The following is a 21,167-nucleotide window of genomic DNA, read 5'->3' on the forward strand; positions in this document are numbered from 1 at the left end:
TCCACGGCAGAGGTTTAATCAGTTTCTCACAGGCGGCAGGAAGCATATGTGGAAGGGGTGTGGTCACGCATAGTGGGTCAGGGAGCACAGCCTCAACACCGAGCCATGGCACAGGCAGCAGGTGACTGTAGTCCACAGAAGACCCCAGTGGTTCTTGTGAAGCCCTTCCCAGCAGGCCCTGCAGGCCTGGGGGTGCAGAATAGCCTTCCCGAACCCAGCTCTAACATGCAGGGTGGTGGAGCCTCTGAAGAGTGATTCTACCTCATTTCTCCAACAACTCAACAGTAATGGTGACAGGCAGGGCTTTAGATTCTTCCCTGAAGCAGCCACCTCAGGAAGGGGGATTTTGCCCTTACTTCCGGGCTGGCTGCAGTGTGGGCAGAAGTGACCCCTCTGAGCCACCACCCATTTTGCAAACCAGGCTGCTACACTGTGGGGAGGGAGGAGAATGGAGCCTGGCCTTGGTGTGTATGTCAGGAAATGCACCTAGGCCCTGGAGCAGGACAGCTCTCTTCTGGGGATAGTGGTTGAGCCACCTCCAGGCAGGCAAAGACCCCCACACAGCCTTCCTTAGACAAACTGACTAACTGTTCAACAAGAGAAGGCTGTAGCTAGTTTCATTTCCTTGTGATCTTTTCCTCTGAAAAATAAAAGCTAACCCTTTATCAGCTAGATGTGTCCTGACTGAGGCCTCTGTGGAGGTCCCCCCTAAGCTGCTCCCAGTGAGTCCCAAGCACCCACATGGCACCATGGTGGCTGTGAAAGGCAGGGTGCACCTGGTCCTAGACCATGTGTCAGGTGCACAGCCCAGGATGGGACAGAGAATGGGCTGTTGTGAAGGTGATAGGTGGAGAAGCCCCTTCTAGTGGCCTGGGTGCTATGGAAAAATACAGGTCCCCAGGCTTCACCACAGCCACCTGCCCGGACCCCAGAATCAAGAGGCTCAAAACTAAAGACCTAAGGTCACAGCAATATTCTGTGCAAGGTTTGAAGGCATCTCTGCTTTCTGTCCACCCTGTGTGGGGCTGGCTGCGGCATCCACACCTAAAGCTCCACTTTCCTTACAAGAAACCAGGAGAGTGTCACAGGTTCTCCAGCACCTCCTTTCTTTGCTTGATCCTCAAAACCACCCCTTAGCCCCTCTGGGGAACACAGCATAGAGAAAAGCAGGGACCTCTGGCTGCTGGCAAGGTGCTTAAACGCTGGCATGATGTGCAAACTCAGCCCAACAAAAGCCCTTGGCCCCGCCTCAAGGGGCACCTAGTCCTTAGGGATGTTGGGGGGCGGGATTTGCAGATCAGAGGGCTCCACACCCCAGATGTCCCTCGCATACTCCGTGATGGTTCGGTCACTAGAGAACTTGCCCGAGCAAGCGATGTTCCTGATGACCTTCTTGGTCCACTCCTTGGGGTTCTGCGGAAAAAGCAGAGGCTGATTAGTCTTGGGTGCCCTGGAACTTCAGGACTGTCCCCAATGAGCTCTGAGCCATGGGGCAGTCTGGTGGAAGGAGGGGAACAACCATTTGATGAGAAAAGGGGTCCCATGGTCCATGGCCCTTTGGGACTAGAAAAGCTACTGAAGGACTAGGTATAAGGACAAATAGCCTAAGGAAGGTCCCAGCCCTTGAAAGCCTGTATTCCTTCCACAGGGCACAGTGCACAGCCCCAAGACAAACTCCATCAGAAAAGCATCAGCACATGTAGACCCAACATCTGTGGGATGGCCAAACAGCTTCCTTCACTAGGGCTTTCAATCCTTACTGCTTCCTCCAGGGCCGTGCAGTTGCCCTGGCCTCCAGCCAGTTCCAGGAGGGGCCTCTCAAAAGGGGAAAGCTCTGAGGCCAGTGGGCATTGTATGTGTGTGGGTGGGGTGGATCCTTCCAGAGCCCCACAGTGCAAAGACAAGGAGTGACAGGGCACAGTAGTGACTTACTAACGTCGTGGGTATTGGAATTCCAAGCCCCTCTGGCCCTGGCCAAAAACCTGCTTCCCTAACCTGGGAAATAGAGTCTGCCCCCAACCCCAGCCCTACCCCCATTCCTATAGCCACAGCCCACGAGCCTCACCTGGTACAGCTGCTCAACCTGCGCCTGGCACTGCAAGTAGGCTTCATAGTCTGCAAACACCTTGAACCTGAACAGGGACAGGACACTGAGCAGGTGACAGGCAACAGTAGCCCTGCCTAGGTGGCCTATTGTGTGGTCCCAGGGACAGTCCCACAGCCAGAGGCCACCACCCACCAGGCCCTGCCCCTTGTGAGGGCTGGGCTGCACCAGGTCTAGCCAGCCAGAGGGCTTCTCTGTGAGCAACACTCATGTCCTAATGAAGTCAAATTCTAACCTGGGATGCCACTAAGGAAAACACTATAACTGCAGAGCCCATAGGCTGTGGGGCTGCACAGGCCCAGGGCCCAGGCACTCTGTTGGAAGCCCCCATGTAGCCATCTCTTCTCAAGTCTGAGAACCAGTGATACAGGAAAAGTTTATCTGCAGTTCCTGATGTTCTGGGCTAAAATGCAGGAGTTACGAGTACAGAAATGTATTTCTGTTACTATTGCACCAGATGTGCAAGTTCACAAGTCACCACAGGCCTTGGCAGGGGCAACCTGGCCCAACTGAAGCCACAGGTGACCCAAAGGCAGAGGTAACCAGAAGGCATCAGCAGGACAGAGGTGAACTCAGCCCTGGCCAGAGCAGCTTTACCCACAGGGAGACACAAGTGATGTGGCCAGCCTGTCCTGTGACCAGAGATGACTCTGTTCTGACCACGTGAACTATACCACGTTGGCTATTAATTCCACTTGAACCCAGTGAGTCTCCTCCACCACCTTGCCAGTTCCTACTGCCTTGCCAGCTCCCTGAGCTCCCTCCCTCTTCTGGCCTCCTGAGAATATGGCTGCCTCAGGGACTCCCACCCACATGTGGGGCAAGGCTGTCTCCAAGGCCAAGTGCTGGACAGCACACTGACCTATCTCACTCTGCATGGTCTGCCCTTGCCATGGCCATGACTCTCCTGGCCTGACACAAGGTCTTGTGTGCTGAGGTGGAAGGGCTTCCCCTTCCAACCCACCATGTGGTCTGGGTCTGTCTCAGGGTAGAGGTGGGTATGGTGGGCTGCAGGGAGGGGCCGCACCTGTCATGGTTCATCAGCATGGTGACCACATCCTTGAAGCACTCTGGGTCCTTGGGGGAAAAGAAGCCGCTGCTGATCTGGTCCATGGCCTGCCTTAGCTCAGGCAGGCGCTCACAGTACTCTCTGGCATTGTACCTGTGGGGAGATGGGCCGCTCAGCACCTGTACCCCAGCAGTGACCCACAGCCAGGGCCTGTATAGGAGGAGCTGCCCTCAGGCAGGACCCTGGGACTCTGCCACAGAGACTGGCCCAGGAATCTGAGTGGTGGCTGGGAGGCAGCTGCTTCGTGCTTGTACAGGTTGCACCACTTGCCCAGGTATCCAGGCAGGTGCTGAGCTGGCCTAGCTGGGCTCCTCCCCATGTGCTCTGATGTGCAAAGACGACACACACCCTTTTCGGTCCAGGGCCTCGACCTCCTCCACCCGCAGGCCGAAGATGAAGAGGTTCTCAGTGCCTGCCTCCTCGGCCATCTCCACATTGGCACCATCCATAGTGCCAATGGTGAGTGCCCCGTTGAGCATGAACTTCATGTTGCCGGTGCCTGAGGCCTCGGTGCCTGCAGTGGAGATCTGCTGTGACAGGTCAGCGGCTGGGATCACTGTGGACAGGAGGCAGGTCAGCCTTTCTAGGAACCTTCCCCAACCCCAAGAGGAACCTGGTCCCATGCACAGCATTGTCCACCCTGACAGGAGAGGCACAGGCCTCCAGCCTACCTTTCTCAGCCAGGGACACCCGGTAGTTCTCTAGAAAGATCACTCGGAGCTTGTCACCCACAACTGGATCATGATTGACAACACTGCCGATGGACGTGACAAGCTTGATGATCATCTTGGCCATGTGGTAGCCAGGAGCTGCCTGCAGAGAGAGGCAGTCGAGGGCTTTCATGCGCAATGCTCTGCCCAGGACCAATAGGGCCATGTGGGTTGCTGCACCATGAAGGTAGACACCAGGCCGGACACAGACTCCTGGAAGCCAGTGGCAGTGTGGCTCTCGGAGCCAGGAGGCCTGGCTCCCACCCAGTGCTCAGTGGCTACCTCACCCGTGGGATCTGTTAGCTTCCAAAGACAACTCTGATTCCCATCAGTATTTCAGAAATTACCAGGTAAGAGAACATCAACTTACAGGAAATACAAACCCCAAAGAACTCATGAAAGCAGCCTGGGACAGTAAATGACCCAATTTCTAGAACAAATACATTGAAAAGAAAAAAAGGGAGGAAAGTCTATGATTAAAGAGAATTAAGAGGGCTGGGGATTTAGCTCAGTGGTTCCACTGCCTGCCTTGCAAGCGCAAGGACCCAAGTTTGAGCCCTGGTACCAAAAAAAAAAAAGAGAAGAGAAAGATCAGTTCAAGGAGGGCCCTCCTTGTCCTCCTGATTAAAAATATTAGTGGGAGGGCTGAGTGTGGTGGTGCACGCCTATAATCCCAGCACTCAGGAGGATGTGGCAGGAGAATTGCAAGTTCAAGGCCAGCTTGGACTACACAGTGAGACCCTGTCTCAAAAAAAAAAAGAAACCCCAGGGCTGGGGATTTAGCTCAGTGGTTCCGCTGCCTGCCTTGACAGTACAAGGTCCTCAGTTCAATTCCCAGTACCAAAAAAAAAAAAAACCCAAAAAACAAAACAAAACAAAAAACAGTGGGGCTGAGGGTGTGGCAAGTAGCAGTGCACTTGCCTTGAGTGTGTAATGCCCTTGGTTCATCCCTAGCACTGGAAGAAAGAAACTGTAACTTTAGCCAGGTGTTGTGGCACAGGCCTCTAGTCCCACCTACTGGGGAGGATGAGGTGGAAGCATCCCTAGGAGTCTTGAGCCCAGAATTTTGAAGCCAGCCTGGGCAACACAGCAAGGTCTCATCTAAATGAAAAAAACCTACTAGTACTTGTAGCTAGCTGAGACAGTGGGAGTGTGGTCCTTGAGAGTGGAGGGCCGCTCCTGACAGGATGCATTCTTGTCCACATTTTAGGTGTGATGGATGCATGGCCATGTGGTGATGTTTAGTAGGAGCCCAACAGCTCTGGTTCTGGAGGGATCATTCCAGACTCAGCCTGGAACCCACTTTCCCATCATTCAGTAGGAGTCTGGGGGGGCTGACAGTTTTTACAGCTCTTCGTGTTTCTCTTGGGTTACATTTGTTTTAATATTTTAAAAATTTTTGTATGGACTTTAGACACCAAGATACTAGCAAAACATCATGATGTCCAAAATGTGCTTCAAAAATGTAGCTGATGGTGGGCAGGGGCCAGATGGTGTGATGAGCAGACTGGAGTTGAGGACAGCCGGGACTGACCTACACAAGACCAGTGATGACGAACCTTTTAGAGCTTTCAGTCATACAAACAGCCCTCTGCGGATGCGTGCCCTAGGTTCGCCACAACTGCACTAGGCAGTCTGCAGAGGACCTGAGGCCATTCCCTCAGAGTTGCATCCAGCCTCCATGTGCTGACCAAGGCCAGGCCACGGGCTGAGCAGGACATGCCCAGCACCCTCCTGTTGAGGCAAATCCACACAGGACCCTGGCTTCCAAGCAGGCAGCCACCCACTGAGTGCACCCTGGGATCAGTACCAAAAAGAGGAGCTAAGGAAGTAACTTCACCTTGCCCCCGATCATCACAGTCCTGGGTACGAAGGCCTTAGCCGGGTCTTTCTTTATCCCTGCAGGCAAAGCAGAAGAGATTCACTTGAGGCAGTGGGATGACCCTAGGCTAAACCAACCAGGAGCCCAGAGCAGCCCTGGGGCTCTGGCAGGTGGTAGTAGTACATGGCCACGGTCTCACACCTGCCTAGGAACCTGCCACCTGGGGGCCGAGCCTGGCCCTCACTGTGCTCTGTTCCACAGCAGCCTGCCTGGTGTCCAGAGCCTCAGGGTCCTGGTGTCCCAAGGGGGCACCCTGAGCAGGGCTCCAGTCCTGGGCAGTAAGGAAACTTCAGGAGCTGGCTGGGCACGGCAGAGCCAGCACCACTACCAGGGGCGAAGGAAGCAAGGGCTGGGAGGGCCTTGAAGAGCCTGGGCAGTGTAGAAGCACTGAGAAGGCATGGCTCTGTTGGGCAGAGCCAACCTCCAGGGAAAGCTCACACCTTGGAGGACCACAGGCCTGAAACGCAGGACGTAAGGGTGAGGAGACGCAGGGAAGGAGATCTAAAGAGCCTCCACAAAAGCATGTGCAGGAGGTAGGCAGAAGAACCGAGGCAGAAGGACCTGGCACATGTCCCAAACACATCTCAGGGCTGGGTGCAGCTCAGCACCAGCACTTGCCTGGCACACTCGAGGCCCTGGGTGGTCCATCCCCAGCATGGGATAAAATGGGTGTGGTTCAAAAAAAACTTCTTGAAATAATGCAGCAGGTAGTCAGAAGTAGCCACAGTCAACACCAAGACCCAAGTGTAAGAATAAGCCACTAATATATCCAGAAATGACCAAGGCAGCTCCAGCCCTCAGGACAGGGGCACAGGGACCCAAAAGGTGCTGGAGGGAAGAGGGAAAGCCATGGCTGGCACCATTAGCCAGTGCTGTTATTCCTGAAGTTTCTAAAGTGCCTCCACTTTGAAACACTTTATTACATCACAAAACTCTAGAAACCTAGTTCTTTTCAAAGGTTTTGCTAATTCACTGAGCAAATGTTCACATTTACTTTTTTTTTTTTTTTTGAGACATGGTTTCACCATGTAGTCCAGCCTGGCCTTGAACTCACTATTTAGTCCAGGTGGGTCTTGATCTCACGGTGATCTTCCTGACTTAGCCTTCAGAGTGCCGGGATTACAGGTGTGTGTCACTGTGCCTGGCTCTCACATTTACTTTAGGGGGTCTTTGATTCACATTTGCTCTCATAATTGTCAATAATACTTCATTGTCTCATAATACTCAAGATACATTATACATTCAACACATGTGATTCTCTCTAAGTACATTAAACGCCTCAACAAGCAAACCTTCCCAAACAAGGCAAATCACCAAGATCAACATAAAAGCTACACTGAACACAAAAACCAGCCTTGCAGTCCTGTGCTTTCACACCAGCACGTGCCCCCGTGTGTGCTACAGCATGCACACACATACACACGCGCACACATGTACACACATGCACACACCCAGCTCTACTGTGTGAGGTCAGGTCTGGGTGTGACTCACGGTTGTACAGGGTGATGATGTGCAGACAATTGAGCAGCTGACGCTTGTACTCATGAATACGCTTCACGTGCACGTCGAACATGGAAGAGGGGTTGATCTTCACCTTGTACTCCTTCTCCAGGAGGGCAGCGAACTTCAGCTTATTTTCCTGGGAGGAGCGGGGATGACAGCCATGCTGTTCACAGCTGCCTTGCGAGCTCTGAGGTCCCTGGATGCCCCATGGCCCACCCCGTCCTGGAGATACTCAGCCCTCAGCAACCACCAGGGACAGAGAGCAGGTCCAGGGATGGGAGCTGGCATCAGGGAGAAGGGGACAAGGGCACACTGGACAATGGTGGCAAAAGTAAAGGACCTGGAGCTGACCAGGAGGAGGAGAACAAGGGGGACTGGGGTGTGAGGCAGGGGCAGCAGGAGGAAGAGCATGAGGAGGCACAGGAAGAGAGAAGCAGTGCAAACCCTAGAACTGAGGGCAAGCTGCAGTGAGGTGGCTCTGCTGCTGTCCCAGAGCTGAAACTGCACCCCTCCCCATGGTCATGCTATGTGACCCCCTAGCTCTCTCCCAGGCCTGGGGGCTCCAGGGGCCTGGCCCTTCCTTATGTCCTTGGCTGCTCCCAGAGCAGAGCTGGAATTGTACAGCCAGCACATTTGCAACCTGATGAAGTCAGGCACAGGTCAGTGACCCCTTCTGGAAAGCTGACAGCCTGACCCTGGAGCCTAGGTCTCTCCATCCCTCTACCCATCCATCCCCCTAGTGCCGAGAAGCCCACCTGCTTGACCTGGGCCACATCCCTGATGAAGGCTTCATCGCTGACCAGTGGTAGCAGCTTCCGCAGCTGGCTGAGGTCTGTGAGGAAGCTCTCCCCGATTCTCTGGGGGAGGAAGGAGACTCTGTTCACTGCAGCCCAGCTTCTACCTGCACCCAAGCCTCTGCCCCACCTGGGATCTGCCCACCTCTCAGACCCTCCAGACAGGGCTCCTCCTGCACAGCCCTGACAGACGCCCCCGGCTCCCTCAGTCCCTGCTCCCTGCTCCCAGACCGACCCCCCAGGCTCTCCCACCACAGTCCACGTCCCCAAGCCAGTGTCTCCTTGGGAATCCCCTACTGCAGCCGCCAGCCTAACTCCACTTAGTCTTGTCCCACAGGATGCACCTGGCCCTCTCTGACCTGGGCTGGCCTGGCCTCCCTATGGCACTTCAGAGCCACCCCTGTCTTATGACCTCACCCAGCATGGCCAAATCCCTCTTCATCAGCCTGGTGGGCTCTGAGCTCCATCCCAGGTCACTGCTAGTCACGTGAAGACCCAGCTTCCTTGCCCCAGGACCCAGGCTGGGCCACTTACCTCCACAAAGATGTCCGCCAGCCCTGGGTTGCACAGCAGCAGCCACCGGCGGGGGGTGATGCCGTTGGTCTTGTTCTGGAACTTCTCTGGCTCCAGCTCATAGAAATCCTTGAAGCTACAAACACAGATAGCACGGAACTATCAGAAACACCATGTTTCAAACCAGGTGAGCCAGAGAACACAGGGCCTTTCCAAAAAATCCCTGGGGGTGTGGAGACTCAGTGGGAAAAGCAATTCGCACACAGCACTCTTCAGCTGCCTCCCAACCCCCACGTGAGGACACAGCTGTCTCCAGAGTCGATGGACACATAGCCAGGCCACAACGCTGAACACTTCACAGGCTTCAGACCTGAGGCCCTGGGCTGTTTCCTCAGCTATGATTTGGGAAAAATCCCAAGTCTGCTGTGGAGAGCATGGAGCCCTGGGTCCAGCCTGGAGCAGAGAGCTGTCAGCCAGGACTAATGGGGCTAAGGCCTTCAGCAGCCTTGCTAGGTGAGAGAAGGGAAGGGAGGAATCCTCAGTCTCCAACCAGCCTGATCACTGCCTGCCCAGCCCATATACATCCAGCCCTGGCCCTAGGTAGGTGCTTGGCCAGTGGGTGGACTGGGGGTCATGAGCTCCGCTGGATGCCCCAGCAGGCATCTGGGGATGCCGGGGTAACCACTTCTCCCATCACCACCCACTCAGGTGTGAGCATGGGGTGGACCTCCGATGGCAGCCAGGTGGAAGGGGTGGCAGTGGGTGCCTCACGCACACAGATTGCTTCACAATCTCAGAGTGGATTCGTGCCACGCCGTTCACCGCATGCGACCCGATCACACACAGGTGGGCCATGTTGATCCGCTTGCAGTCACCCTCCTCGATCACGGACATCCTCCGAAGGCGGTCCACGTCCCCAGGAAACAGGGCGGCCACGTGCTAGAGAGCAGAGAGGGAGGAGGGTGGGGCTGAGATCCACGGTGCCTACAGAGCCCCCAGGACCAGGACAGCTGCCATGCCCAAGGGACAGAGTCCTGCTTTAGGCCTTGACCTGGGTCCTGGCCCAGGCCCTGGCACTGGGACTCAGCAGGCAGGGATGAACCATCTGGTTACACAAAGGATATGGGGCTCCCCACCCTGAACACAGTGGAACAAGCTGTGCCCAGGGCACCACACGTGCACACACACACACACCACACAGGCGCAAGAGTCATCCCTGGACCCTGTGCCCTGTAGGTAACAGAGGAAGGACAAACAGGGTTGCCAGGTAAGACTCGAGGTCTACAGCCTGCTCAGGAATAAGGGCAGGGTCAGGCATGGGGCAACAAAGTGCCGCTCTGCCCACTGCTGCACTGTCACCTGGTGGGACCCGCAGCCACCCTGCCAGGCTGATGCTCACATCCAGGTGCTGCTGGTTGATGGCATAGATGATGTCTAGGTGCCGTGGCAGCAGCTTCTCAAACAGTGACACTGGCCAGCGCTCCAAAGCCTCAGGCAGCACCGTGTGGTTGGTGTACGCGCAGGTCTTCTTGGTAATCTCCCAGGCCTGGTGGTTGGAGAGAAGCGCGTTTACATGGTGACATTCAGTCCTGCAGATCCCCTCCCTGTGCCAACCTGCGCCCAAGGATCACCTGCCCTGTTTTCCTCCTTGTAAACAGTTTTTACTGACAAATTAACAGACCACTGAGCAGTCATCCATTGGCCAGGGCCAAAGGACTCTATGACAGGGCCACATACACCTCAAGACCAGAGAAGGAACTGTGATCTCCACAAGGTAGAATAAGAAACTGTTTTATAGCTGGGCTGGGTGGTAAATGCCTGTGAATCCAGCTACTCAGGAGGATGAGGTAGGAGGATCACAAGTTTGAATCTAGCCCATGCAACTTAGTAGGACCCTGTCACATAATTAAAAAAAAAAATACACGGGGACGTAGTTGAGTGCAAAGGTCCTAGGTCCAATCTCTAGTACAGGGGGAAAATGCTTTATAGGCTGACTTTGTTAAATCTAAAAATCCCAATACACTCAAGAATCTAGGACCAAAGTAAATTGAGCAAGAAAAATCTGTTAAAAACTACATATTTCTTTAAACTTAACATTTTTGGATTTCTTCACTAAACTTCAAGATGAGAAAACATACACAAGAAGCCCTAAAAAGTACCAGAATCTAGGGCTGGGGATGTAGCACAGTGGCACCAGGCCTGCCTCGCAAGCACAAGGTCCTAAGTTCAATCCCTGGTACCAGGGGGAAAAAAAAGGTACCAGAATCTTGTCCCTGTCCCTTCTCACCCCTGCACTCTTGTCCCCTCTGTGTCACGGTCCCACAGAATGTCTGTCCATTCCCTGGAACCGCCCCAAGGCCTGGCACTCTCAGGGCTGATGTCCCCAGATCTCCTGAGGGAAGAGGGGACCCCCTTCTCAGAACTTCTGAGCCATTCATGTGGCTGGCTTGGACTCCACAGAGGGCAGGCCCCAATCTTGGTCCCTGGAAGACACCATCCCCCCAACTCTGGCTCCTGGAGGATGACATCACCCCATCCTGGGCCAGGCAGGACACAGCCTCTCCTCTTCCTTCTGCTCACCTTGTCCCAATCCACCTTCTCCACGTCCACCAGGATCCTTATGAGCTCAGGGATGGAGAGGGCTGGGTGGGTGTCGTTCAGCTGGATGGCCACCTGCAGGTCACACAGGGCCACTCAGTGGTCTCATTCCTTGTGGGTGCCTAGGGTGCTGAGTGTGCACAGTGCCCGGTGTGAAGGAGCTGCGCAGCCTGTCCTGAGGAGGCTGAGGCCCTCCAGGGCTCCAGGAGGGAAGCAGGAGGATGCCGCAGCCAGCTGTGCCCTGGGCAGGTGTGCAAGGAGCTACTTGTCTGGGCCGCCCCACAGGAATGTCCCCTCTCCTACAATGAGGCAGCTCTGTTTGAATGGACTGCGCTCGGCTTCACCTTAGGAGCTGTCAGTCCTTCCTACCTGAATGATGCCCATGGTCCTGAGCTTGAAGGGTGGCCCGGAGAAGACCCCTAGGCGAAGGGTCCCTGCCACCCCATGCCAGGCCCTCCTGGACATGGGAAGTGCCTGAGGCCAGCCCACCCCCTCGGCCCACATACCTTGTCCGGGAAGGTCTCAAAACTGGTTCTCACAGGGTCACGGCAGCCGAACTTGGAGGACTTAAAGCGACGGATGATGTCCTGCAGTGTGGCAGCCACCACAAAGTACTCCTGCTTCAGCCGCAGCTCCTTCCCCTCGAAGAACTGCAGACACAGGGCTACTGAGCATGAGCTCGGGGATGGAGAGGCTGGGGGGGTGGTGTCATTCAGTGAGGAGCAAGGGGTCCTGAGCAGCCCGCCTGCTCTGATCCTGGGCCATTGCATTCCCTCAGGAGACCTGGGTCAGGTGTCACTCAGGGTTACAGGCCGAGGTTGCAAGCAGTCTCACCCAGCTGCCCACCACCAGCAGCACTCAGCCATCTTCTGACAGAAGAGCAAACACAGCCCAGTGCCCCTTGCCTGTGCGACAAACACCACAGCACATGGTGCCAGGTCCCTCAGCAGCCAGGGCACCTGAGCCATGCGATGGACACAACGTCTGAGCACAGCATCCCTTGCACCCACAGGCCGGGGTGCCTGGTGCCTGAGCCAGCAGCACCAGTGCCTTTGCTGCCATGCACAAATCATGGTGACAGAGTGGGATGAGCACTTCCGAAAACACAGAGCCACCAGGACAGGCAAGCTTTGAGGACTCTGCTTGCTGGCCCTCTGTATGGCAACAAGAAGCCACCAGACATCAAGTCCACTATGCACAAGGGGCAGCAGAGTCCAGCTGTGGCCATTGGTGAGCACATGGAGTGTGCTGAGACCTCCCAGGTGTCACAAAGTGCTGTGTCCCCACAGGACCGATGGGCCTAAGGTCACCCCAAGGAGTGACCCAGCCTGGCCCGGGGCCTGGAGCTCCACCCACACCTCTCCCTTGAAGATTCAGGAGTCAAGGGAGATAGGGCAAGGCAGGATCAGTGGGGGAAATGCACCTCCTCTCCCTGCACTCAGACAGGAGGACACCTGGCCTCCCCTCCCAGCCATGTGAGGTTGGCCAAGCCTCCACCCTCTAGTCCTCTGCAGGAACAGGCTGGCTGGCTGACGTGGTCAGTCTCAGGAGCTACTCACATTGTCATTGGGGTACAGCACCCTGGAGATGTTCTCTGCCAGGTTCCGGTCCAGGACAGCCTGGATATAGTCCCCCACGTTGACTGTGGAGAGACAGGGGGAGGCAGTGACCCCTCCAGGTTCCCAGAGCTTTGGCTGAGGCAGCAAAGCAGCAGAGCCACCATCCTACCCTGCAGGCCCCTTGCTCTTCCCTTGGGACCTGGCAGCCACAGTGCTACACTCATGCCCCTCTTGCCCACTCTCAAGGGAAGCATGGGCTTAGCATCAGAGACCCCAGGGGCTGCTCAGCTCTCTGTAGAGAATGGCATGGTGGGAGTGGTGGGCACCAGTGCCTGGGGCCAGCTACCAGACAGGAGTGGGTGTGGCTGGACGTACAGTCCTGCAGTTTGAAGTCGCTGGGTGCCTTGGCGGACCAGAGCCTCATGGTGTTGACGGTGTTGTTCTTGTAGCCAGGCACTGGGGTGTCATAGGGCATGGCCAGCACCACCTGGCCACAGGGACACATACACAGCACAGTCAGCAGGGACCTCTCCATCCACCCCACCCGGCCATCTGCCCACACCAGGTGCCACAGGTGAGGGGCACAGGCAGCCCTGCAGCAGCCCAGCTGTCCTGCCCTCCCCACCACTGCTTGAGGGGTGGGCTCTATGTAGGACCTGGCCTTCTGCACCAGCCAAGGGCCTCAGCTCTGACACCATGGGTACCAGCACCACCACCGTGGCACTTCCCTTCCCATGTCCTGTCTACCCTTGACCTGCTCCATGAGCTCGTCCTCAGGGGGACAGTCCTCCCTTACAGTCCCCGGCACCCTGACCCTCATCTTCAGACACACACAGGAACACAAGGTCCCTGCTCTGCTACTCAGGTCAAACACAGCTCAAGCTTAGCCTCTGTGCTGCGTGCTGCAAGCCAGGGACCATGGAGTTAGCATTGTGGTGTCACAGCAGAGGACGCCTGATACTAGTCACAGCCCACACGGGCTCCCCAGTGGCATGGAGCGGCCACCAGCTGTGCGTGGTGGCTTCTGCACTGGGGACATCTGCCAAGGTGCACCAACTGGACAGGTGAGGAGAGTAAACTCAGGCCCTGGGCTCCATACCTGCGTGTCCAGCCACCGCACACCCTCCGCCGTGTGCTCCACACGCCCATAGAAGTGCACAGGCAGCATGTACTCGGGCCGGGCCTTCTCCCAGGGGTTCCCATAGCGCAGCCAGTCGTCTGCCTCCTCCACCTGGGGCAGAGAGAGGGCCTGAGATCAAACAGCATCCAGCGCAGGACAGGACCAGGCCTGCTTACCAGGCTTCCTATGCCAGCCAAGCCAGTCTGATGGGAAATGAACATTCTGGGCCCAGGACTCCAGGAGACTGAGGCAAGAGGTTTGCAAGTTCCAGCCTAACCTGGACAACTTAGGGACTTAGCAAGGTTGTATCTCAAAATTAAAGAAGCTGGGGACATAGCTCACTGTGAAGGCCCTGTATTTAATCCCCTGTACTGAAAAAAAAAAAAGGCTCTACGCCACTAGAGCAATAACCAGGCTAGGGGCTGGGGATTTAGCTCGGTGGTTTCGCCGCCTGCTGTGCAAGCGTGAGGACCTGAGTTCGATTCCTGGTACTAAAAAAAAAAAAAAATAACCAGGCATGAAATTCAGAAGAAAGCATCCAAACAGACATAAAGGACCACCTGAGTGAAGTACTAAAGAGGCTACAACATGAATGTATGTGGAGGTCAGGCTCAGGAGCGAGTGGCCAGGGGCCAGCAGGAGTGGCTCAGTGCAGGGCTTTCTCTTTCTGGGTGTGCAGGTGTTCTAGAGATGGACAGTGCAGTTCTGTACTACTCTCCACCTCAGATGAGCTGTTACTACAAAAACAAAACAAAAGAAACCACAGGAAAGAATCACTGAAGCCCACTGCTTTGAAAATGATACCATAGTGGGATGTGACTGAGAGATACAGTGTGTGCTTAGCATGTGCTCCAACACACATAGACATGCACATGTACACACACTCAAAAGAGAAAATGATACTGCAAACCCATGAATGCTAGGGTTGGCACTCACAGGAGCCAGGACAGTGCTGAATACACTGCTCCCAGCCAGGCCCTCCCCTCACAGCTGCCACAGAACAGTGCCCATGCCATCCAGATCAGTAGAAATATGTAAACCCACCCCCTTCCCCTAGCCAATTTCACCACAGACATTACATGCAATGAGAAGTGAGCTGGACATCCTACCATCAAGCCTGACAACTGTGCACAGTCACTGGACCCAAAGCCATTGATACGGCCCCTCCATCAACAATCACTTCTTACCAGACCTGCTGCTACATGTGACATTTAGGGACTAAATGATATTACAAAGTTTTCACCACCAAGTGGAACAGGAGTGACATCCATGCTCAAATGCCATGTCTGCCGTACCCCAGAACAGTGAGACTGGCATAAAGACCATGTGTGTGCTTCCTGCAACACCAGGCCCTCACTGCCACATGGTCCTGACCACATGGACACCTGGGCCTCCTCCTCACATCGTTTTCATACCTCATCTGGCCTCAGTTTAATGCTTTGACATCGTAGCTGACTCCCCCAACATCATGTTCCTTGGGAGTCCAGCCTCTGGCCATACGGGAAGCTGCTGCTCCCTCATGTCGGGGAGCAAAGGCCAAAGGTGGGGACCAAAGTACCATCACTGCCCCTCTAGCTACTCAATGGTCCCAAGTTTGGGCTCCAGAGCACAGCCTGCACCCAATGTGACACCCAGGAAGCCAGCATGCACCTCAGGCATCCTGTACCCAACTGGGGTCTTGGTCAGGCCCTGCTGGGCTTATGTCCACCCTCCCACACTTCTCATTACTCCCGGGGCTGTCTGCCAAGGGATCCCCCAGGACTGGCCTGGCTGAGCCACATTGAGGAAGGGCACACCAGCTGGCTTCTAAGAGCTGCATACCCTGAGGCCCAGTGTCACCTACCTGCCAGCCATCGACGATCTTCTGGTTGAAAATCCCAAACTCGTAGCGGATCCCATAGCCATATGCTGCCAGACCCAGGGTGGCCATTGAATCAAGGAAACAGGCTGAAAAAACGCAACCACAGATCACAGACGATCAGCACAGGCAGGCCAGAGGCTGCTGGTTCCTTGGAGGGGATGGTGTGGTGCGGCCAGAACACAGGCCACGAGAAGGACGCCACAGGGCTAATCAGGGGACACTGGGCCATGGTGGAATCTAGGAGGCTGAGCTTCCCTCCACTTAGGAAACCGGGGTCCACACAAGGACAGAGCAGGAAGCTGGTGACAGCCTAGCCCCATCAGGGATAAAGGACGAGGTCTTGTGGGGGGTCACCTAGTCTTCTGGAGGAGGGTGTGAGGGACATGTGGGTGATGGGGGCAGGCAGGAGAAGGGCTTTCTTTACTTAGATCCATGTGTTTTAAAAGAACATGTTGCATTTAGAATTCTTGAAGAATTTAAGACTGAAAATGTAAACATCCCGAGTCCATACCCAGCAACCCTCCATAGGGTTGGGATCCAAGCAAGGGGCAGACCGTCCCGGATGTCCCCATACACATTTACAAACTCAAACCACAATGTCTCCACATCCTTTCCCACACTCCCTCCACCTGGACAGTCAGCAAGAAGGATTAAAGCGGAAAAAACAAGCAGCTCTCTGACATGCTGTGCTCACAGGCCCAGGGCTCTCTGCTGACTTCAGGGAAGCCATAGCTGCACCCTGCATGTGGGCCACACCCTCAGTCACATCGTCCCTCAGTCCTGCACCCATGCCCTGGCTGTGGGATCCTGGAATGTGGTTGGCATCCCAGGCTCCTTCCCAGCACCAGCGTCCCCAGCCCTGGGCAGCTCGGTCTCCACGGCAACTATGAGACCTGAAGAACACACTTGGCACCAGCTCTGAGGGAGGCCTGCATCCCCATAGCCAGGGCTCTGTGTGACCCTCACCGGCTGGTGGCAGAGCCTGTCCCAGAGCAGTGCAGTTACCTGCCAGGCGCCCCAGGCCTCCGTTCCCCAGGCCGGCGTCCTCTTCTATCTCCTCCAGCTCTTCCAAGTCCAGCCCCAGCTTCGGACACAAAGGCAACATCTTAACAGCACTGTCCCCGACAATAGGCTGAGATGTTTAAATCTCATGAACTTATAGTAAAAGCAAGAGCCTACTTCTCTTAGCCTTGAAAATCCAGTGTTAAAACCTGATGTAAAAATAAAAACAAAAAAACCCCAAATCACAGCTTTTGCTGTCTCCTTTGCCAGATGTCTGTCTCTCTAAAAAATATTTTTCAGAAAAGAAAGTTAAAAAAGACACAGAAACTAGCTAACTGGGAAAAAACCACACTGTGGAAGTGGGCTTCCAAGCTGGAGCAAGAAGAGCAGGATAACAAACACAGTTGCTGTGCTTCCATCACTGAGCGATGGCCCACAGGCCACAAACTTCACCCCCTGAAAGTGCGCAGAGTCCTGTGACCCCATGCTCTCTGGTCTGTAGCAGGTCGCCTGCTGTGTAAACAGACAAGCCCATGCCTGGCCATCAGCAACACTGTGGTGTCGGCTCTGTCTGGGATGCAGCACAGATGGGCAAGGCATTAGGGTGGATTTGGTCCTGGGGACCACGCTTAGCCCCGCCCTGCTGCTGTCACTGCATAGTGCGCTGCCCATCCAGTTACTGACTGATGAACATCTGCATTCTTTCCACATGGGGCTCGTGAATAACACAGCTGTGAAACCTGGCACAGGTTTTCTGTAGCTCACACCTAGGAGTGGAACTGCAGGCCACACGATCATTCCAAGCCTATAGCAGACATCCCTGCGCAGTACTAGCGGGCTATGAGTTTCACATGCTTCTTGCCTCCCTTAATTTGGCTATTTGTTTATATGAGGAGTCAGACCAAAGGCTTACGTGATTCAAATGGGCATGTCAGGCAGCAGAGTTGGGCTAGTATTGCTCCTTTGCTAATGGCTGTCACCAAGGCCTAAGTCCTGGTCTGTGAAGTGGCAGGGCTCTGCTGAGTTATGTGCAGCTGAGGTCAGTGTGACCCCAATTAAAATCCTTTCCCCTGAATTATGGCTTCTCACTGACCTGATGGGTTGCTTGCTAATTGCACCAAGTTCCAGTACTGGTTTATTCTACCCAAGCAAGATAAGCAGCGCTTACTCCCTAAAAGCCTACCTGGTGCCATCCTGCCAGGTGTTCAGCAGTATTTCACTAGATACCTTTTAAGCATAGCCAGCTCCCTATTCCTTCCCACAGCTGTATTCAATAATACTGGATGCATTTAGGGACCTTTGTCTTTGCTGCCATCAGCAGCACCGATAATGCCCCAAGACTCAGCCTCTCCACTCAAAGTCTCATTTCCTGTCTATTTTTAAATTCACCTAGTGCTGTAGTGGCTCATAGGAGGCCAAGATACACAGCAGAGGTTCTGGCAACATCACCTTCCCCGTTCCCTATACAAGCCTAACTTGCTGAGTACCTGCAGATGATCTTCCAAAGCTAGCTCCAGCCTCTCTGTCCTCACCCTCACCCACCCTATGCACCCTTCATGATCGCAGCCCTTAGTGGGCATGTGCAGCTCTGACTACAACTGTGACCCCCATGTTTCTAGTAACTAACAAGGGCAAGCATCTTTCCGTGTGCCACCTGGGCACTGTGTGTCTTTAGGGAAATGTCTGTTCAAGTCCTTTGTGTCCCCTGCCCCTATCCCAGCTACTGGGAATTGAACCCAGGGTCTTCACACAGAGCTACATCCCCTTCTTCAGTTTTTGAGATATGGTTTCTATTACGGCTTGTGTCTAGATGTCTCCCAAGGCCTCATGTTGTCATAGGGTCTTTTTCAGAGGTGGCTGGATCTAGAGGGTGTGATGCTGGAAGTGATTCATGGTGCAATGCTAGGATAAAAGGCACTAGGATTAAGGGTGTGAGTGTTACCCTCCTAAATAGCCTGGATAAGATAAGAGGCACAGGGCCTGGGATTTAGCTCAGTTTTTCCAGCTGCCACAAGCTTGAAGGAGTTCAATCCCGGTACCAAAAAAAAAAAAAAAGACAAGAGGCACAAAGACTGATGTTAAGGTACCTTGCTTGTTTTGCTGCCTTCTGCCCACCATGAACTGTTTCTCCCCTGCTATGCCACCCTGCCTTGGAGCCAGTTGATTATGGACTGAAACCTCTACAAACTGTGAGCTAAACAAACCTTTCCTCCTTTAACTTTAGGTGTCAGGTATTTTGTCTCAGCAACAAGAAAACTAAGACAGTTTCACTAAATTGCCCAAGTGGGACTCGAACTTGTAATCCTCCCACCTCAGCCTTGCTCAGTGCTAGATTACAGGAGTGTGCCACCATGCTCGGGCCCTTTGTCCATTTTTAAAGTGGATTGTCTGTCTTGTTATTGTTGAGTTATGGGCTACTTCTACATACTGGACACCAGACCCACATCAGACTCCTGTCTGGCCCGTTTTGGAGGCAGGATCTGCAAAGACCCAGGCTAGGAAGGAATTTCTATCTGTGGCACAGGGGCTATGACAGTGTGACTGTCCCTATCTTCTGAAGATGCTTGTTGAAAACCAGTGCTGCCCAGTTCTGGCTCAAGTAACGAGGATGCCGGGACAGTGGTGCTGGGGAGGCCAGCAATGGCACAGGAAGTGACTTTCCCAGCTGCCCCTCATGAGTGAGGAGCCAATGCTCATGGTGGGAGGCTGCTGGGCAACCGGCTTGCTGGTGTGCGGCACCCATCTTCCTCCTCACATGCTGTCAGCAATGGTGGGAAGCTGTCACCACTTCCTCCCCAGCACTGCCCCCCCATGCCCAGGGGGCCCGGCCAAAGGAGGCTGAGACTGTGACAGCCCAGTCCTCAGGTAAAACTATCAGCTGCATCACCACCTGCCTTGCAAGCACAAGGTGCTGAGTTCGATCCCCGGTACAAAAAAAAAAAACAACCAAAAAACTCTCAGCTGCAAGGGTAACCAGCTAAACTGCGAGTGAAGTAACTTTTAAGAGAAAAATGTGCAAAGTTTTTTTGTTTTTGTTTTTTTCTCGGTACCAGGGATCGAACTCAGGTCCTTGCCCTTGTGCAGCAGGTGGCAAAACCACTGAGCTAAATCCCTGGCCCCTGTGCGAAGTTTAACGGGTACACACTCACCTGCACTTTCCTGGTTTCTGTAATTAACATGTTGTGTGATAAAATCATAAACAAATATTGTACACAGTCCCCAAATCCTTGTTATGTGTAAGAACTATGTAAGAGAAGGTTTCAAAAAATAAGCACTTCCTTCGGCTAAGAAATCCACACAAGGTATGCACGTTCCTCACTCCCCACAGACACAGCCTGGTGTTAGTGTCCAGGGACAGGACTAACAACAGTCACCTCTGGTAACCTCAGAGTCACCTCATTTTAAGCACAAAATCCCATGCCGGGGAGTGCGGTCTTGGGCTTTTGTGGCACGAACTGAAATCTCAAGCTACAGAATTACTATTGACGGAGCCTGGGGGAGACCCTGGAGGAGATGGGGTCCCCAAGGCCAAGTCACCTCATGGCCATGCTGGTCTTGTGTCCCCAAAGCCCCCCCCCAGTGCCCTTCCACCAACCCAAACCACCGAGAGGAAGGCAGGGCAGGGCACAAGGCTACAGGGAGGTGGCAGGGTCACCAGAACCCCTCTGCCAGGCCCAGCAAATGGGATAAGGCAGGAGGAGAGGGCCTAGCTGGGAGAGACCAAGCACCCAAAGCCCTGAGGTGGGGCCAGGGCTCAGCTTGGACCAGAGCAGCACTGCAACCTCCAGGCCCAGTCCCCTGGAGGGGACAGAGGGAGGGGATGGCTCCACCACACAGGAGATATGGTGTGGTCTAAACCTGCCCTGGGAGAGGTATGCTGGTCACTGGTCCCTCTCAGCGCTCGCTGTGCCCAAGGAGGAGCAGCACCACACACAAGCTCCTCCCAACCACAGGACATGCCCCCACCACATTGGGTGGCACATCCCAATGTCACCCATGTCCCAAGAGCCACCTGGAAGTGGCCTCCAGGCCTGTACCTGATAGATGGCTTCATCACACGCGTTCTGGAGGCCCAAGTTCACCATGGTGTTCTGAAGCGTGCGGCCCATGTAGAACTCCAGGGAAAGGTAGTAGATGCGCTGCAAAGGAGACAGAGACTCAGACTTCACGTCCACCTACAGGCAGAATCGGACCGGCGTGCAGCCCCATGGGACAGCCGCCCGTAGGGACCTCATCCCCCACCAGGCCGAGGGGGAGACAGGGCAGCCTCATGGCTGGGATTCGGTGGGCCCAGGATGAGCACAGCCTGGCCTCTCATGGGGACTATTTCCAAATTAACTGTGGTGTGTGGACTTGGAGCAATTGGAGGCTGACTCTGAAGGATCACTTGAACGCAAGAGTTTGAGGCCAGCCTGCAGCTCAGTGAGACCCAGAATGAGAGAAGCCCTAAGT

At 54.6% G+C, this 21,167-nt stretch overlaps 1 protein-coding gene across 1 annotated transcript in view; it reads right to left on the reverse strand.

The window, feature by feature from the left end:
* The window catches only part of Pygb (glycogen phosphorylase B), a 29,046-nt gene continuing 7,879 nt past the window's right edge, over nucleotides 1-21,167 (reverse strand). Inside the window, exons 2-20 of the mRNA XM_004874772.4 lie at nucleotides 20,753-20,854; nucleotides 16,719-16,797; nucleotides 15,696-15,799; nucleotides 13,832-13,963; nucleotides 13,108-13,219; nucleotides 12,733-12,815; nucleotides 11,680-11,823; nucleotides 11,156-11,248; nucleotides 9,975-10,121; nucleotides 9,351-9,514; nucleotides 8,597-8,711; nucleotides 8,024-8,125; nucleotides 7,257-7,404; nucleotides 5,724-5,782; nucleotides 3,845-3,986; nucleotides 3,522-3,729; nucleotides 3,132-3,266; nucleotides 2,066-2,132; nucleotides 1-1,413 (exon numbers count right to left, since the gene is read on the reverse strand). Of these exons, the coding sequence (XP_004874829.1) occupies nucleotides 1,261-1,413; nucleotides 2,066-2,132; nucleotides 3,132-3,266; nucleotides 3,522-3,729; nucleotides 3,845-3,986; nucleotides 5,724-5,782; nucleotides 7,257-7,404; nucleotides 8,024-8,125; nucleotides 8,597-8,711; nucleotides 9,351-9,514; nucleotides 9,975-10,121; nucleotides 11,156-11,248; nucleotides 11,680-11,823; nucleotides 12,733-12,815; nucleotides 13,108-13,219; nucleotides 13,832-13,963; nucleotides 15,696-15,799; nucleotides 16,719-16,797; nucleotides 20,753-20,854 (2,289 nt within the window). The 3' untranslated portion in view covers nucleotides 1-1,260. The remainder of the gene's footprint in view (nucleotides 1,414-2,065; nucleotides 2,133-3,131; nucleotides 3,267-3,521; nucleotides 3,730-3,844; nucleotides 3,987-5,723; nucleotides 5,783-7,256; nucleotides 7,405-8,023; nucleotides 8,126-8,596; nucleotides 8,712-9,350; nucleotides 9,515-9,974; nucleotides 10,122-11,155; nucleotides 11,249-11,679; nucleotides 11,824-12,732; nucleotides 12,816-13,107; nucleotides 13,220-13,831; nucleotides 13,964-15,695; nucleotides 15,800-16,718; nucleotides 16,798-20,752; nucleotides 20,855-21,167) is intronic.

The sequence above is a fragment of the Heterocephalus glaber genome, unplaced genomic scaffold, assembly GCF_053883595.1.
Source record: "Heterocephalus glaber isolate CG9 unplaced genomic scaffold, H.glaber_assembly_v1.0 deba00001532, whole genome shotgun sequence".
Taxonomy (NCBI): Eukaryota; Metazoa; Chordata; class Mammalia; order Rodentia; family Bathyergidae; genus Heterocephalus; species Heterocephalus glaber.